Below are 18162 nucleotides of genomic sequence, written 5' to 3' on the forward strand. Positions count from 1 at the left end.
TGCAGCAGCAATAGCGAAAGAACGTCACGGCGCTAGCGTTGAATCCGCGCGCAGCGTTTCCTTTACGCCTTGCTATTAATAGACCTTCTCTCGACCTCCGTTCTCTGTGCACGTGGAACTAGCGTGGAAGGCAAAACATTCGGTTGTTGCTGACAGCGAGACGCGGAAGATGCGAGGGGAAAAGCTGTGGCGAAATGCATGGATATATGTATGTATGTATAACTTTATTAGGGAGCCGGCAAACGACGGGTTAAAGCGTCGTGACGCTGGCCAAGCGTCTACCCGGGGTTAAGCCCTACTCTGCACTACCTCATTTGACCCGTTTGTGGTGGGTGTGAGGCTTGATACCTAAATTGGTTTATTTCGATGTCAGGGCGTGCACCTCTAAGCCACGCTGTTTGCAAGCAGGGCAAAGTCCATCGATGCGCTAATGAAAACAGAATGGGGCAGCTACTAACCTAAACGTGCATACATGCATGTCAGTGTTACTCTATATTTATACAAAATCGATCACGCATGATGGTCTAATGGTCAGATGGGAGCTCCGAAAGTCACCGAGTTCGAGATGGTTGCCCCACTACACGTAGCCTTCTAGTACACAGTCGATCACATTTTTATCTATATATAGAGCTCCGGAGCAGCCCTTGGAGCAGCCTGCCGTGGAAAAAAAATAAAATCTTATCGGGGATGTTCTGACAAGGCGCTCTTCATAGGTCTACAGGTGTATTCTCTGTCCCCGAGCGCCAGCAGCGAACGTGTAGCACTGCCGCTACAGCGCAGTGACCATAGCCTCGCGCGATGCGATAACGACGGGTGCACGCGTGCGTGCTTTGTCATGCGCGTTTGCGGCTGTCAGCAGTACGCTTCAAAGATACAGAACCGACTCGCGCGACCCGAAAATCAATTAAGCAGGCCTGTATCTCAGGCGACCCGACCGCGAATAGCGTAGCATCACGCTTGTGACCATGCTTGGAACGCTTCTCTCAGAGATATCGAATATAATCCACACATCCGGTACCATCGCTCAAGATTTCGGGATTGCTTAAACTGAATCTTTTTATATAGTTCTGCTCTCAGTATGATAAATCGCGTCATCCGTGGACCCAAGCATGTGGACTGTGTGCTGGTGATGAGAGCGCTCGGCTGACACGAGATGGTCTACAGTTACTACCATTACAACTGGCAAAGCATGGCCTAGGGTGGCATGGCCGTAAGCCTGGCGCCATCTGTCGGAGGTGCAATGCAGAAAGCACGCAAGCCAGCACCTGGCCGCATGACAGAACGAGCACGTGCTCTGCGCGCTCTTCCCGCGTCAGTCGCTGAGCTGCGTCACGTGTCGTCGACGAGCCGCCGCTGGGGTAGAGAGCAACGCTGACGGCTGCACGCAAACCTCGTGTGTCAAGCAGAAAGCAGCCAGGGTTCGGTGCTCTCGTTCCGACAAGAGCGCGCTCAAATTCCGTATCTGTTCTCTTCGTTGTAGTTCAGGTCAAGGGATAGGACAGCTTCTAGACAGCCTATTTTAACACACCACTGCTGGCCTTGCAATGTTGCAAAAGAGGAATTAGGCAAACTTTCCTCTTTTTGTCACAAGTTGTCTGCAGCACCGAAAGTGCGGGCTGCCTGAAATAACGAAGAGGTTAGCGAGGATGTCACCTGTATTAAAGAATAGCTCACCTCTGGTGCTGCTGTTGGCGGTGGTAGCGCACGTCGGCAAACGCACCCGTGTCACGAGCCATGGTTCACCTTGAAAAGTCGCAACGCACACTCACGACAGTGCAAGCATGCACGGCTACTAACCGCGTGGAAGCGATTGCCGCTGAACACGGGGCGACGGAGCGCCAAGATTCCGCCCGGAAGGGAAAGGCCGAGCACGGCGAGGAGGGCGAGGCGAAGGATGAGGATGAGAGAGGCTTGGGAGAAGAGGAGGGGAAACCCAGGCGCGGAACGCAGGACTGACGCCGTCAAAGAGTGGCTGCCAGCAAGTACAGGCTGGGTGTGCAAGACGAGCGAGTGGCTGCTGTGAGGACTGTATGACGCGAGCAGTTCCGGGGAAAAGGAAAGAGGGCGATAGCAAAACGACCGAACGCGCGCATAAAGCGAGATAAAAGTGTCGAAGAATGGAACGGCAAGACTCGAAGGCGGGAATCAAGGTTAAATTTCGGCATCTTGCTTTTGCAGACCACGTCAAGTGACCCCTGCTTTCTTCAGTGAACTACCGTTTCTTGCAGGAGTGGTCCTCTAGAAACTGATTCAGGGGATTCTGTGTACACAGTCTCTGGTTGTACTCAAGAAATGATGCACGCTGTATTTATTTTTTCGTTAATAATGTAAAAAAAAAAAAAGATGAGAATACAATCGCCAGGTTTTATCTAGGGAAAAATGCAACGTTAAATGATCACAATGTTCGTTTAGAAAAAAAAAATGAAATCGTTCGCAGCGAAATCATTGCCGGTTGAAATAAATTAGCTAAAGAGGCTGGCACCAGATGATTGCAGTATCTGTATCTAATAATACACAACGTGGATATAATAACCGCTCTGATGTACAGATTCCGTCGGAAGACACAGCTGACAGAGGCGCCTGTTCGAGGAGCGCTATAGAGCTTGGCAAATCGCCAACAGTGAGCGGCGGCTGCAAACCGCACCGCAGTCGGCGTTTAACCCCCCTCCCCCCCTCCCGTTTCCAATTGCTGGCAGAGAGTGATTTCAAGACGGACGTCAGCATTTAATTGACTCGTTTAAACTGCCGTTATGCGCGTCGCCGATAAATAACGCAGTTTGTGAAAGTCCAAGGGGAAGGCGCTTCGTCGTCTATATCGGCCGATGCATGGGCCTATATACATGTATAATGTCGCCAGACTGCATATTTCGCCACAGACTGCAGGAAAGGGCAAATGTTCCCCAGTAAGCGTTAGATTGCATGGAGTTTTTTTTTTCTTGTTTTGTTTGTTTGTTTTTTTGTTTGTTTGTTTTTTTCTCGCGGAGCATGTAAGAGGCGTAGCTCGTATATTAAAAAAAAAAACTGATGCCCAATAGACCAACTGAGGAACGAGCGAATATGTTTTTTTTTTTTTTTTTCGAAACGTACAACCCCCTTCCAGTCATATAAAAAGGTTATGCCAACGAGAGGTTCGACAACTCTTCAAAATAAATACGTTTCTGGAAGCAGATTAGTCATCGTACGACAGCCGTGTGTTTTGGTACCCGATCTGTTGGTGTCATTGGGCAAATGGTCTAAGCTGATCCTGGTCGTTCACCAACATCGACTTACGTACAGATTCTTATGACAACATATTTAAGAAAGTGACTAACAGCGCCAGTGTTATTTTCTCCTCGCAGTGTTACACTTTTTAGCCAAAATGTTCAGCTTGCCTCAATGCGTGGCACCAATAGCATGTCATGCGCAAGGCATGAAATCAGCAACATTCCATGGTCGGAGACACGATGTGACGCCTCTTGTGCAGCCACCCGAAGGGCGATGCAGTCCGGTCCGAGGTGAGTCTACCGCTGTGTCCGCCCAAGGACCTGCCCGTCGACTTGCACCTAAAAGTCCTCGTGGGACACCGCGACAGGCGAGTCCGATGCCTGCCATCCTTATATCGCGTCGGCAAGCTTTGTAGCGCAAACCTCCAGAAACGGTAAACAGGTTACTCCTGTCCGTTTAAAAGCTATGACCCATTGTTGACCTACGTGGAGTTTCTGCGGGTGGTCGTTAGAAATATTTTTTATGGACCATAAAGTCGCCATACTTCCTATATCATAGCGACCGTACCTGGGGACCATAATCTAGAGACCACAACGACCGCGGCTTACAAGTGGACACATCAAGTGGACACATCAGTGGCTATAGAAAAAACACTGATAGCGACAATGCAAATGATGAAAAGAAAAAATTAGTTGTGGTTTAGCTGTGGTTAACCCTAGTTGTATTGCGAAAGCAACGGCGGAAGCTTCTTTTGCCTGCTACATTATTCCCCTATCACGCCCTATCAGTGTAACATGTATTATTGTATTATTGTATTATTGTATTATTGTATTATTGTATTATTGTATTATTGTATTATTGTATTATTGTATTATTGTATTGCATTGTATTGTATTGTATTGTATTGTATTGTATTGCATTATGTATTATCAGTGTATTATTGGGGACACCTAAGCTAATCATTTAAGGGTATGACGCGAGAGCGTAAGCTACCAGCCCACATATAAAGTCACGCTTCAACCAAGCCGTATACGCGTGCCTGCTGGTCGTAGGTGTAACGAGAATGCAAACGGTTCTGGCAGGCTCATTCTGATATCAACACTCCCATATGAAAGGAGCGACCCGAGTTGGCTGCTCTTGCCCGTGGCATGGGGGTAACGTGATTTCAAATGTCATGGCAGGCTGATCTTTTTATGAGGAGACCGTACATACGCCTCTTCACGGCGTAGTTGCGGCCACCCAAGGTCTCGCTTTGGCTGTCGTGGTATTGCTTCCGCAATAAAAATGGCGCAGGGCGCAAGAATGACCTCCCTGCTATCTGTTTTGTTTCATTATTATCATAATCGTCATCATTGTTCTGTTATTTTCCCGATAAGTGACCTTCCTATTCGCGCTATGTAGTGCAGTGCTACTTCGTTTGATCCGACATTGTAACTTGCTCGAAAATATGCAAGGGCCGAGATAGTGAATGCACAGAGAACGTACGCCTCTTGACGGAAGCTTATCTGAACACTACCAAACCACACGAACAACCTTGATCGCATATGTCGAGGCATTTTTTGACTCCAACAGCAGTAACAGTTGCACTTGTCGAAAATGTCAGCGTTGTCTGTCTGAAGCCTCCTTATCCCATAAGTCCCGCCCACTTCCACTCACCAACGCCTACCGCCAAAAACGCCACCCACCCATCTATATCCACCTTCTACCGAGTATAAGACCACGCAGCAGCGGAGTGAGAAACCGACAGCAAATTCGGATTAAGCCTCGCTCACCAGCCACCATGACACCCTATCCCCCGCCTACACATTAAAGAGTCACACATAATTAACTACCTACTAGAAACACGGCGCAAACTGAACAGGACGAAAGAAATGAACAAACACGGAAGCACCTTGTCCGTGTTTGTTTCTTTCTTTCTGTCTGTTCAGTTTGCGCCGTGTATCTACTCTTGTCAAGTACCAACTAGGCCAACAGTCGATTCTTCTAACCACCTACTTCCACCTACCTTCACTCTCCAATAAAGTAGAACCATCAAATTAACCACTGAGGGCAAATTCAACTGCTATATCAGCTTTCTCGCATGGTTTCATAATCACTGTCATTTTTTAATAGAACGAAATCCCGTGCGCGAGAGTTGTGCGCTATAAAGCCCCTTTAGTGCGCTTAATCTGTCAACGCCTCCTATCGGGAGGCGGAGGCGTTGACAGATTTCAACAAAAATATTGCGCACAAATCCTGTTAGGAGGCGTTGGATCTCTGCGCAAGATTCCGCGAGATGTGTTCTCCTTGTCTAGCGTTCCTGCCATCTGCAATGCCGCACTTGAAAGCGCGCCAAGGAACGCCACGCGACAGAAACGATGGGGTACCGTCCAAATTCACACTTGCCGGAGAAAGTGCCTTTCATTTCCTGGAAACCAGTTATAATTATGTAACACTGCAACGAACACACACCGATAAGAGGCAAACGCTGAAAGACAAATGATAGGAGATGAAAGGTAGGCTTTCGTCATTCTCCTCTTAAGAGACATCAAAGAATATATGGTCGCAATGGTTTGTTTAATTCCATTGTCTCGTGGAAAGTGCCACATCGGCTAGACATATATGCTGGTGTTTAATAATAATATTAATAAAAATAATGTTCATTTTAAGTAGTTGATACAATCTCACACGTGACACAATCACAATATGACACAATCGCATATCGCGGGAATCTGCCCCGCAAGCATGAAGCAATGGGGATGAACTCCTAGTTAAGGAGTTCTGATGCCGATCACGTGGTCGCGGGATTCCTCCCGCAGCCACCGTGGCAGGCTATCAGTGGAGACGAAATACATAAATGTTCATGCTAAATCATCAGGATTAGTGAACACTGGCATTTTTGCAAGACATCACCTCTGAAAATGATACCGGTATCGTTTTTCTTCACATTTAGAGATAATTCCCAGTCGAAAAAAACTACAGATCCTTGTCAAAAATACGACAAAATATTCTGTAATTCTGTCATAAACGTCTGATTTTTCTGTAGTTCTGTGGTATTTCTATAGTATATATCTGTTGTCTGTAATTCTGTACCACTTTTCTGTTGTAACTACAGAAATTTCTGATGTTACTACAGAACGTTCTGTTGTCACAACAGGTATCCTGTCAAAAACCACACAGAAATTCTGTCGTAACAACAGAAACATTTCTGTAGTTTTTCCCGACTGGGAAAAGGCGCGGATTCAGGTTTTCCGTTCCCTCCCGCTGGATGTCGTCATAACTGCAGCGTGTGTAATGTATCCTCACGAAGTTCACGCGTTCTACTCTCCCTAATCCTCCCTCTTGGTGCAGCAGCGAGCACTTCCACGTGTTCGAGCTGTCCCGGCAGCTGCCGCGGTACGCCGCCTACCTGCTGTCCGAGGAGCCGCGCGACAGGCCCGCCGGCAGTGTACGGTTCCGCATCAACGACCGACCGTACAGGGTACGGCTCCGCGTCCTGCATTCCACTGAGGACTCCAATGATTATGGGCATATGCAGCGATGTTGTTGCTTAACAATTTAAGCCCTTCCCAAAGTTGTACGGCTTAACCTGCTGCAAAACTACCTTGCCGCAGGTTAAACCCTAATATAATTAAGGTCAATTGGAGGCTAACGGATTAAACATTTGCCCTATAATCAACGCAGAGTGGTTAATGATGACCGGAAGTTAAACTGTGTTGTATATGCGTAGCTTCCTGATTGCACTAGATACGAAGTTCACCATAGGCATCATGCATCAGAACCGTTAAACAGAATGGTAAAGATAAGATAGCTGCGGCCGTCATTTGTGCTTAATTGATAGTTATGTTGTACTACATGACAACAGCGCCAAGGCAGCATGATTTAATCAATACTTAGCTTTGTTGCTTCCAAAGTGATAAGGAACGGTGGGGATAGACCGACTCACAGAGGTGCAATAAGTGAGACGGAAAAAGTCAGCATTTCCACACGTGGAATTGAGGTGGGCTTCGATGTTTCAAAAGCTAGCGGTCCTGATTAGTATGCCTGGATAGTACCGCGATGGTGGCGCTGCTATCGAGGCACCTTTAGGGTGCCTCGATGGCACCCTAGGCACCTTAGTTCCGATACCCTGCCAAATAAACTCGCAACAACGCTGTGCCCAATTAGACAAGCCGTATTTAAAGAACATTTGTGACAAATCTCTTCCACATGAATGATATAAGGTGGGAGCGTTGTACCAATCAGCCGGGCTCCCGCCATGACGTCGTGAATCACCGACCACTGTATTTGACTTTTCAATTGCCTGCAAGATTTTGGAGCATATCTTGCGCACTCCTATTGTTGCGTATATTAATGATAATTGCATATTTAACCCAGCTCAACATGGATTTAGTAATCATTTCGTGTATTACGAAATTAACAGTATATTCACGCATGACATAGCTGAAGCTTTAGCATTTGATCATAGTCTCTCCGTAGACTGTAAACTTTTAGATTTCCGGAAAACACTTGTCACTGTAAAACATGCTTTAATAATTGGAATACTAGCAGCTTATAACTTTATTCCACAGTTTATTTTTTTGAATATCCTTGTACCTAGCGTTACGTAAGCAGTTTGTCGTTATTAACAGGCTTTAATTTCGAGTCGCGAGCGTCACCTCTGGTGTACCTCAGGAATCATTCTCAAGTCCACTATTATTCTTACTGTCCGTGAATTATACAACTGATAGCACCCAATCTCGAAAGCGATTGTTCGCTGACGATTGTGTACTCTTCAAGAAATAAAAGGCGCGAATGACGTACATGTTCTCCAAAAAAGTTGAAAATAAAGTCTTCTGCGCAATTACTCTTCATTCACGCGCCATCTTACTTTTTCACTCCATGCTGTTCTTTTTTTTTTTGTTCGTTATTACTGAAATCCCTGCCCGCATTTAATTGCTTCATTCACAGACGCGCACAGAAAAAAATAGACGGGGGGGGGGGGGGGGGGGAAGCTGTGTCACTACGACATCTCAGCTTATGCGTTTATGCGTTTGTCAACTTTCGTCCCACAACATCATTAGTCCCCAAATCCAGCTGAGTCATTATGAACCCGACACAGCGCAGGAGCAGCTGCCAACACTTTATTTACGACGCCGTTCGAGAGCTGCTGCCAGCTACGGCAGCGAGACATAAATGATGGTTGGAGCGTTCACGTGAGAACAAAAGATGTTGCGTCGCAGCAGGACAAACTCTTAGCCAGTGCGTTTCCCAGCTTTCTGCAGTCTAAGTGCATGGAGCCATACCGGGATCCTATACCGCGACTAGTTCCTGACTCTCCCGTGGCTGCCTGGCAAGCGGTTAAAAAAATTAATGAAAAACAAAGGGGGCAAATACTACGTGAAGTGCAGGGTTCAATTAATTTCGCACTTTGCAACACTTCAATCCCGTCCGAGGAATGAGACTAAGTTTGAAGTAGGTAAATCCACAATTTTATTTAACTGCATAACGAGGCTAGGAGTGCAGCCTGATTTAAATGCCTATATAGAGTCATCAACGCACTAACTCGACATTACAGGATTTGACCATGCTGGTGTCGTTACTGTCGTATACTTGTCCATCACCTACTGTATACACATATAATCAGCCCACGGCCCTCAGTTTCCAACGGCTGCGGAGTAGCTGTCAATGGCGGATGTCAATCATTCAGCGTAAGTGCTAAGAATATCTCGCTCCGGATATAGGTCGCCATTGGAAACTGAATCTGGCAATGCTTTATAATCTGATCTAGCGGGTCTTATCCAGTTATACGATCGAGCTGATGGCAATAATTAAATAAAAGGAGGCTAGCAAAAAGAGGTGCAAAGGGCTTCAAATTAAGCGAACCTCCTGGAGTTATTTAACGTGCGCGCCGGCATCGAACGCGAAACAACTATGGCACTTTTACATTCCGCGTCCGTCGAACTGGGGGTGGCCGTCGTGGCCTGGTATTCGGATCCGCGCCCCACGTGGTGCCAATCAGCCGACCTCCATGACCACAGACATCCCCATCTCTACACTGATCAATGCAAGTTCTGAGACCCAGTGTTGAGTAGAAGTCGTCTGAGGTCCTCGCGGTGAATGCGCGCAGGTGGCGTCGTGGGTGAACAAGAACTTCCTGCTGCCGGAGGACGTGCACCAGGAGGAAGCCTTCCGGGTCAGCTTCCTGGCGCTTCGCCACCACTTAAAGCCGCTCATCATCGGTGTGCTGGACAACGGAGAGGTGCGTGCTCGTCACCACTAAGTTTGCCCCAACTTTAACCTCTATTACATTTTTAAGGCGAAAGCCTTTAAGCTCTCATCGCTCGGCAGAGGGTCTCACACTTTCGAGGGAGATAGTTAAAAATAAATAAATAAACCTTGTCTTCACCGGGAATCTAATCTCCATCCCTTCGATCTCCAGCCGAGCGCTTTACCAACTGCGCCACGCCTTTTTTTTTTCTTTATTGCCTGTTTTGAGTTCACATCAATTCAAAAAAGATCCACAATAATGGTAAAACTCGCAACAACCAGACTTCGGCTGTCACGAAAGGTTTAAAATTTCTTGAGGACAGCCAGTTCATCGAGCACACTGATCCAGTCAGGTGGATCAGAAAGCACCCGGTACGTTTCTCTAAGGAGCAGCACACTCTCGATAAAGTTCTCGCGTACAGAACGCGTGTTGACATCTGCATGTTGCACTTGCATCCTTGTTTTCCACAGGCTGTGGAGGCCCAAGACCATGACTAAATCCAAAGGAATACCCTCACTCTCGACTGGAAGGAACCGTATGCCATACGGATCTAACGGGAGGTCTTTCTTTAGTGTTCTCTGGAGAACATCCCAGTGAAAGACTGGGTCCCAGCAATCCAGAAAGATATTCTGGATGTGACGATACCGTTGCCGATTTACCGTGCACCACACCGTGGAGGCCCCGGACAGGATGTCTTAAAGCGTGTGAAAAAGATGCCAGTTAGGCCTTCAGTTAAAACGTTCTTCTTTAAGCTACATTCCAACACATTACCTGTTAAAACCTGGTTACATGAAAGAGGCTTATTCGTTCCCTGCACAACAGACTGTCTCCTTTGCAAAAAACCAGAGACAATCGAACTGCGCCACGCCCCGGATCGCGAAACGTTCATAATTCCCCTTGTTTACCGTGCGGATAGCGTGATTCCGCGAGTTACATTTCCTGTAAACGAATTATAGAACGCCGGTGAACTTTGATACGTTCAATGAAATGCTGGTTGTGTTCGACAAGGGCGCGCCATGTACCGTCACGACTGGTCATGACGTCACAGGCGATTCATGACGAAGCTTACCCCGCTGGCCGCCCGATCCAGGCGTCCGTGCGGTGCCTTTCACTTGCCGCTTCCTCGAAGGCCGCACCACACAGCAAACAGAAGCAGTCCCAGATATCTAGGCGACGTTAGAACATCAGGCATCAGCGGCGTTTGAAATTGATTGACAGTATAGAGAAGGCGCAGTATCTGTCGCAATTCTCCGCGGACACATGCTCCATGCCGTAAGGGAAGGGAGGAAGGTGGGAGTGAAAAAAAAGAGAGGGAGATAGAGGTGCCGTAGTGGAGGGCTACCATCCACCGCGCTATAACGGCTTTCGCCTCATCGCACCTTAGTGGTTCAGTACTCCCCTGATGGGGCTGGGACAGGTAGGTCACCGCCGCTTGCGGCGGGGGCTAGCCTGCCACAGAATTTTTATCTGTTGTAGGCCGTCATTGCACCCGCCACCGTTTCGGTGGTGGACGACGGCTGTTGCGGCGCGCGTCTTTGTCTCCCTCTTTCGTTTCTTCTCTGATTTATAACTAACTGATTTATTTATAGGAAGGGAAAGGTTTCTTCTCTATTTTCTCTTCTGTCTGCACGAGGTAGCGGAGGTGGTTCAGCTACAGAGCCAGTAGCAGGCCCGTGCATTTTTTTCCTTCTTCCTACAGTCACAACAACAACCATAGTGGTTCAAAGTGCGCACTAGAATTTTTTTTTTCACTTCTTTTACCTTTACTACCTCTACACAGTCATGCAGTTCACTGAGTTTTTGTCCTAATGAACGCCTTCCGGACACGAACCCTTCATAAGGGGGTTTCTGTTAGCAGTCCCAGTCGGGCGATCGACTGGTCTGCGAAAGAGCACCGACGTGCAGGTAAGCATCGAGACGGACCTTATGGACGTGGCAGCTGACATGGTCCAGTCGCTGGCCTCCTACCTGGAACTACAAGAGCTCGACTCGCGCGCAGACTTCCCCGAGGAGTATGAGCGCCTCCGGTCGCTCGTCGCCAAGGTGCGTAGCCTGGGCCCTCCGGCGAGAACGCAGTTCACCCAGTTTTCATCCGCATAGCATGGTCGTTCATTCTACCCTCACGAAACTAAGTGAGGAGTTGCCATTTTTTTTCGCAATAAGTCAAATCCAGAAACTGAAACTATGAGTAAAACTCTAATGCAAACACATCCAGATAAATTTTCTTTGACAAAAAAAAAAAAAATATTGTCGACAGTTCTCTTTAACGCCTTGAAATCCAGGTGCAAATCATATGTATAATAAAAAAAAAAACAAGCTAGATATTGATGGACGAAGTTTAGTCCCATTTGTCACAGCCGCTTTTCTACATAGCTTAAACTATATACAGCTAGCACAGAACCGGGTTAATTGGATAAATATGGAAGAATCCTTCGCCCTGCAGTGAGTATAGTCAGGCTGATGATGATGATGAAGCTATATAAAATGATCGCGGTTTCATTTATCCCTTCTCCGACTCTACTTCACTAACGACTGGATGGGATATGATGAGATTGGGAAAAAAAATTGAACCCAAAAGACGACGAAGGAATCCTTACTCCGTTCCCGAGGAAGCAAGGGTGCGTCTTGGCTACACTGACCACTACAGCGTTTAATTGGGCTAGTTGGTATTGGCTCCTTAAATTTATTATTACTAACGAAATGGTTGACGCAGACAAGAAACGACAAGAAATACAATTCTTCTGTCGTTTTGTGCGTGTCTGCGTCTACCACTTCGATATTTCTTTATCCAAATAACTGGCAGGTTCCTTTTATATAGATGTATTGCGCGAGTTGGACATATAAATTAAATATCAAAATGCAGGTACTAAAGATGTAAGAGCAAACGAATTATTTATTCAGGGTGTTCCAGTGTCTCAAAATAACAGCTTGAGGGGCTAGTTGGTGCTGCATAATACCCAGAAATGTGGAGCAACAAACACAAACACAAACAAAAGAAGAGGAGTGGTGAAGAGGAAATGTGTGTTCAGATCCATATTACAGTTGGTAGTGTGCGCGTATGTTGTTACTCTTTGCATGTGTTTGTGTTTGTTGCGCCACATTTCTGGGTATTGTGTTCCAGTGAAGTGGAATAAACTCTAGATCCTTTACATTCTATAGTTTGTCAGCCCTTCGCACTATGCATGTCCTGCCCATGCCCATTTCTTCTTGATTTCGACTAGAATATCAGTAACTTATTTCGCTGCCCACTCTGCACGCTTCGTATCTCTAGACGTTACACCCACGATTTCGTTCCATAGCTCTGTGTTATCCACAACTTACGTATAACCCTTTTTGTATAACCTCCACGTTTCAGGTGAGTACAGGTAAGATGCAACTGTTGTATACTTTAGTGCTGAGCGATACCGATAAGCTGCTAGTCATTGGCCTGCGGGTGCTTGCCAAATGCGCTCCATCCCAATCTTATTCTCCTAGTTGTTTCCCTTTCGTGGACTGGATTTGCAGCTAGTACTTCTCCTAAATATAGACACATTTCCCTACCACTTCCACGTGCCTCGCTACCTATTGTAAACCACTATTCCTTTCCGTGGCTGTCAATGACAAAGACTTCTCTATCTCGCCGAAAATTCCCTCATCCAGGCCCAGTGTCGCTTGATCCCCTACTGCACTGTAGCAAACAGGTGAAAAGACGGAAATTCTCTATCATGATGGTGAATGTGATCACGTGGGCCCTAGTTTTTGACGTCAGTGGAACATTTGTTATATTTACTACCAATGCCGACTCGACCACAAATGATAAGCCTCTCTGATAGAATTATACCGCTGTGAAATGTCTCAATACAGGATAATCATCCCCGAAGTAAATCTCCACCGTTTTGTCCTCTCCGTAGGTACGTGAGCACGAGTCCACGAGGCTTACCATCTCGGCCAACATGGCGGACACTGCGAGCATCGTCCGGGGCCTGCTGTTACGAGCCGAGGACTGCCGCCTAATGAGAGACTAGTGAGTCATGGGGAGCGAGTGAACCTACCTTATGAATCAAAAAGGAAAAAAAAGAATACATAGCTTGGTGGGGAGAGACTGCATTAGACCTGCAACACTCACTGAACATGTGACAGTGTGTGGCTCATTGACTTTTCTATTCCGCAATAATTTGCAACAAATTCCGCTGCTTTACTATGCTTATCTACAGAATTATATTAGAAAACGTATACTTACTGCTTGAAATGGACGCATAGTCTCAAAAAGAGCCAAGCTGGATCCGAAACATTTGGGCTCAGTTTAATAAAATTCTGGCTAGAGATGACGCTACATTTACGAGTCCAATCTCAATTATAGACAGGCAATTCTATCGAAACATTTAGTTTTCAGCATATACCTAAATTTTTCCGTTCCGTTCAGCACGCTTCAATGGGCCGGCACCTGAATGCCAACTCTGCACCGTTTGAGGAAGGACATAACGTACGAAGTCGGGAGCAGACACCAGCCGCATGATTTATACTGACATTACATCGAAACCCGTAAACGGGCCTGCGGTATTGAAACAACAGAAAAGGAAACAAAATGAGCAGAACAGCATTGAGCTGAAATAAAAATAAATATTTGGCATTTATTTCCAATATGGACCAGGTAAGGAAAAGAAAAATTGCATCCCGGCCCCCACAATCGTACATAAGAGAGATGCATTCGATAGCAAGGTTGCGCATGGCAGAACAGCGCGGATGTGTTGAAAAGCATGAAGCGCTCCATGAGCTTCATATACTCACCGCTAGCTGAGCTACGTCCACTCAAGTGCGCACCTGCCGCCGCTAACAAAGTGACCCTGCGTTGATCCAGTTGCCACCAACTTAATGTATCTCGCCGTATAACTCTCTGCATAACCTCTTACCGTGTCATCAAATGCATCAGTCTTAATTAAGGGCTATATAGATTTTCTGTTTCTATTTCACAGGTCAATGCTTGTTTCTTCATTTCAGCTAGGATGTCATTAACATTGTTTTCCGGCCCATTGTGCTCTCTTCCTTTCCCTTGGCGTCAACTCTGTTGTTTCTCTTGATTTTGCTCAATTCATACTCCTCACCATCCATTCCAACCAACTCGACCAATAGAGAGATTTATCTTACCGTGATCCGCGATCCGCCACCGTGACTCTCTACCGCGCGTGGGCGGGGCGCTCAAGCTGATTGGTCCCGACGCGGCAGGTCTGTATGCCGACATCTATCAAGGGGCTTTACCGACATCCAGCATGTGGCGCCATCTGTCGGCGTCAAGGGGGGTCTGGGCATGCGTGGCGGATCACGGAAAGCTAAAACTCTCTAAACTGTTCATCGATAATTCACTGTCGCAGCGACGGCATGCGCCGCTGGTACCAGGAGCTGCAAGCACTCAACCGCGAGCTGGTCAGCGACCACCGAGTGCGCTGCCAGAGCCACGAGGAGCTGTCTCGCTGCGTGCGGCTGCTCAACAGAGGCATCGAGCGAGCTGCCGCGCTGAGGGCGGGCACACACAAGGCGCGCACCGTGGCCGCCTGCCGCAAGGCGCTGGGGCCACCCGCGGACGCCGACGCGCTGATGCAGGCCCTCTTGCACGGACACCGAGAGGAAGCCGCCCTTCGGTAGCTGATTATACAAGCAGACTGCCCGCTTGCATCATCACGCTTACAGACGTAAGACGTGTACTGGACGACGCCCTGCCGCAGGCCCTGTTGTATGACAGCTACGAATGAAGAGGCCTCCCTAGAGACACGCTTAATTGCAAGCGGATTGCGGGTTTCTTTATAATGCCGTGAACGCAAGTGTGGCTGACCACAGCTGGCACACTGATGCAGGCCTTGCTGCATGCATGCCCAGTGCTAGAAGGCTGCTTTGTTCTAGTGTCACGCTTATAAGCGGACTTCGGAGGCCACTTACGTCACGCTTACGAGAGCGAGACCGACCGGAGGTCTCCGAATGATGCGATGTCGATGTATAAACACACAGGGTCTTTCTGTGGAAACTTTGACCCTGAATCAATTGTGCCGCACCACCTCTCGTTGTACAAATAAATAGATACTTTTGTTACGCAATGCAGTAAATTTTAAACGGGCTTAGCTCTTCTGTGTCCAGCATGCATGCTTACTCTTTACTGGTACTGGGTTGTATTACGGGAGACGTCAGCTTGCGCGTGAGCTGTCTGTGCCTATCGCAGCGCAGGTATCACTTTGTCCTTTCTATATATACCCGTTGCCTTTCCCTGTGACTCCCATCCCATTCTATCCTCCCCTATCCACGCAAGAGGGAAGCGCAAGAGCGGAGGGTAGCAAGCCGAGGGTCAGCTAAGAAAGACACCGAAAGGAGGAAACAGGGAGATTTCTGGGTGCAGCGGAAGCGCCGCAACGAGAAGCCCCAGTCGGGAAAATAGCAATTGCCCCGCCGGAGTGGTGCAGTGGTAAGACGCCCGACTACTGTGCCGGAGCTCCCGGGATCGAATCCCGGCCTCGGCGGCTGCGTTTCGATGGAGGCGAAACGAAGTGGCATCCGTGTGCTGCGCGATGTCAGCGCACGTTAAAGATCCCCAGGTGGTCGAAATTACTCCATAGCCCTCCTCTACGGCCCCCTTTCTCTCTATCCACTTTCACTCCCACCTTCATCCCTTCCCTTACGGCGCGGTTCAGGTGTCCACAGAGCAAGTGTGACAGATACTACGCCTTTCCCTTCCTATGAACCAACCAACCAAAATAGCAACATGTTGGAATAAATTCTCTCTTTCCACTTTCACTCCCACCTTCATCCCTTCCCTTACGGCGCGGTTCAGGTGTCCACAGAGCAAGTGTGACAGATACTGAGCCTTTCCCTTCCTATGAACCAACCAACCAACCAAAGAAATTACATGATGAGAAGTGCCTAAAGCGGCGGGAACTGAAGTTTTCTTTCCCAAAGCGCAATGCGTGTTTCATGAAGCCGTTAACGCCTTTCGGTCAGAGTTAACACACACTCACGAAGTAGAGCGAGAAAAGAAAGGTGACGAGCACGCAGCCGGGACCGGGTGTCCCGTCGTGGACGCGCTTCCCTCTCATGCTCCTGGTTTTCGTCACTGTTGTGCTGCCGAACTGCCACATTTTGCACCCCAGGCGGTCCGGTCCGCATGTCGGCTTCGCTTTGAGTCAACGATGCGGCCTTGACAAGGTCTTTCTTCGTAGTCGACTAGCCGTCGTTCTAAACTCTTGTCTTTGGAAGTGGCGGCGAGAAGTGGCCGATGAATCGCGCGCCGATTCATCGGCCAGTGAGGAGTTCGTGCTCGAGTTAGACCGACACCACCACGCCCACCATCACGCGTGTCATGGTGAGCGAGTAGCTTCAGACTTCACTACAATTTTTAGAGGACAACGATGACAAAAATAATACACTCAAAATTGCCGGTGTTCTGTCGAATCTTGAGTCCAGTGCACACCGTTACGTTACGTACAAAAGCAGTCATTAATTAGTACTTTTTTTTTCTCAATAAAATCCTGTTCATTTTTATTCATGACTCCTTATTATGGATGACTCGCTTTATGGACAGTTGGTGGTGGACAGGGGTGGTTGGTTTCGGGAGGTTGCGGGAGGCAGCGCGTGGGCCCATAGGAGCGTTGCGCTGCGAAGAGACCAATGTCACAAGCTGCAGACGAGAAGAACCTTCGGAAATATAATCCGCACTGCATAAGATTATCGGATGGTACCCTTAAACAGCTTTCAATCGACATGCGTCTGTGGTTTTCGGGATTAGTATGGTGTGACCAGTAGGGATAGCAGCGACTGAGTGATGCCGCTGATGCCGCTAGCGAGTCAAGACAACGTGGATCTGCGTTACAGCTTGGGATACACGCACTGTGATCCGCTGATATCGAGCCAGCGCTTCGGCAATCGATTGATTGATTAATTTATAGGAAGGGAAAGGCGCGGTAACTGCCTCACTTGTTTTCTGTGGACACCTCAACCGCGCCGTAAGGGAAGGGAGGAAGGTGGGAGTGAAAGCGGAAATAGAGAAAGTGGTGCCGTAGTGGATGGCTGAGGAGTAATTTCGACCGCTTTGGGATCTTTAACGTGCACTAACATCGCACAGCACACGGTCGCCTCCTCGTTTCGCCATCACCGACCGAAACGAAGCAGCCGGCGATCGGGACAAGAAAAGAAAATTTCCACTGTGCGGCACCAGCCCTGGCCTTGTTAGGGGCGCGTGATATACCCCGAGCAACGCTGAAGGCTTCGCATTTCTCCAGTGCAGATTCTGCAGTGCTCTCGCAATATTTTATCAGTCAGTCAGTCAACGAACTTTATTTAGCCAAAGGGTGGTATAGCTTCTCCCCCGTGGGCCTGTCTAAGCGAGGTCCCGGAGGTTGGGCTACCGGGCCGGGAACGGTGGCGTTGGTCGGACACAGCCTCGGCCGCTAGGCTGATGAGTTTTTTCTGCGTAGCGGGATCCTCGCTTAGCAGCAAATCATCTCAGGCTGTTTCATTATTGAACTCAGCAGCCCCTGGTGAGCTGCCACATTCTATAGTTGCGTGCGAAAGTGCCTTTAGCTCCACAGTATTTACATGCCCTGTCCTCTACATTGTGCTGATTGTATATACCTAGAATTTCTGGCGAAAAATTGGTGTTCGTTTGTATCTTCTTCCAGGCCATTGCTTCGTTTAATAAAAGTGATTTGTCTGGGTGCGGTAATTTCCTTCTATTGGGTCTGTAGCCTGCCGTGATTTCTCGGTATGAGACT

At 47.9% G+C, this 18162-nt stretch overlaps 2 protein-coding genes across 2 annotated transcripts in view; one reads left to right on the plus strand and one right to left on the minus strand.

Moving 5' to 3' along the window:
* The window catches only part of LOC146182120 (sodium-dependent glucose transporter 1B-like), a 79928-nt gene extending 77990 nt beyond the window's left edge, over positions 1-1938 (minus strand). The window contains exon 1 of the mRNA XM_084577131.1: positions 1675-1938. Within this exon, the coding sequence (XP_084433257.1) occupies positions 1675-1736 (62 nt within the window). The 5' untranslated portion in view covers positions 1737-1938. The remainder of the gene's footprint in view (positions 1-1674) is intronic.
* On the plus strand, positions 1901-15052 carry LOC146182124 (BBSome complex member BBS2-like). The gene is made up of 7 exons (XM_084575899.1): positions 1901-2019; positions 3464-3571; positions 6535-6664; positions 9293-9424; positions 11339-11476; positions 13324-13436; positions 14782-15052. The coding sequence occupies exons 1-7, from the start codon at positions 1901-1903 to the stop codon at positions 15050-15052; spliced, it is 1011 nt and encodes a 336-aa protein (XP_084432025.1).
* Positions 15053-18162: the final 3110 nt, after the last annotated feature.

Source organism: Amblyomma maculatum, chromosome 8 (genome assembly GCF_055883805.1).
Source record: "Amblyomma maculatum isolate TAMU_Amacu chromosome 8, ASM5588380v1, whole genome shotgun sequence".
Lineage (NCBI taxonomy): Eukaryota > Metazoa > Arthropoda > Arachnida > Ixodida > Ixodidae > Amblyomma > Amblyomma maculatum.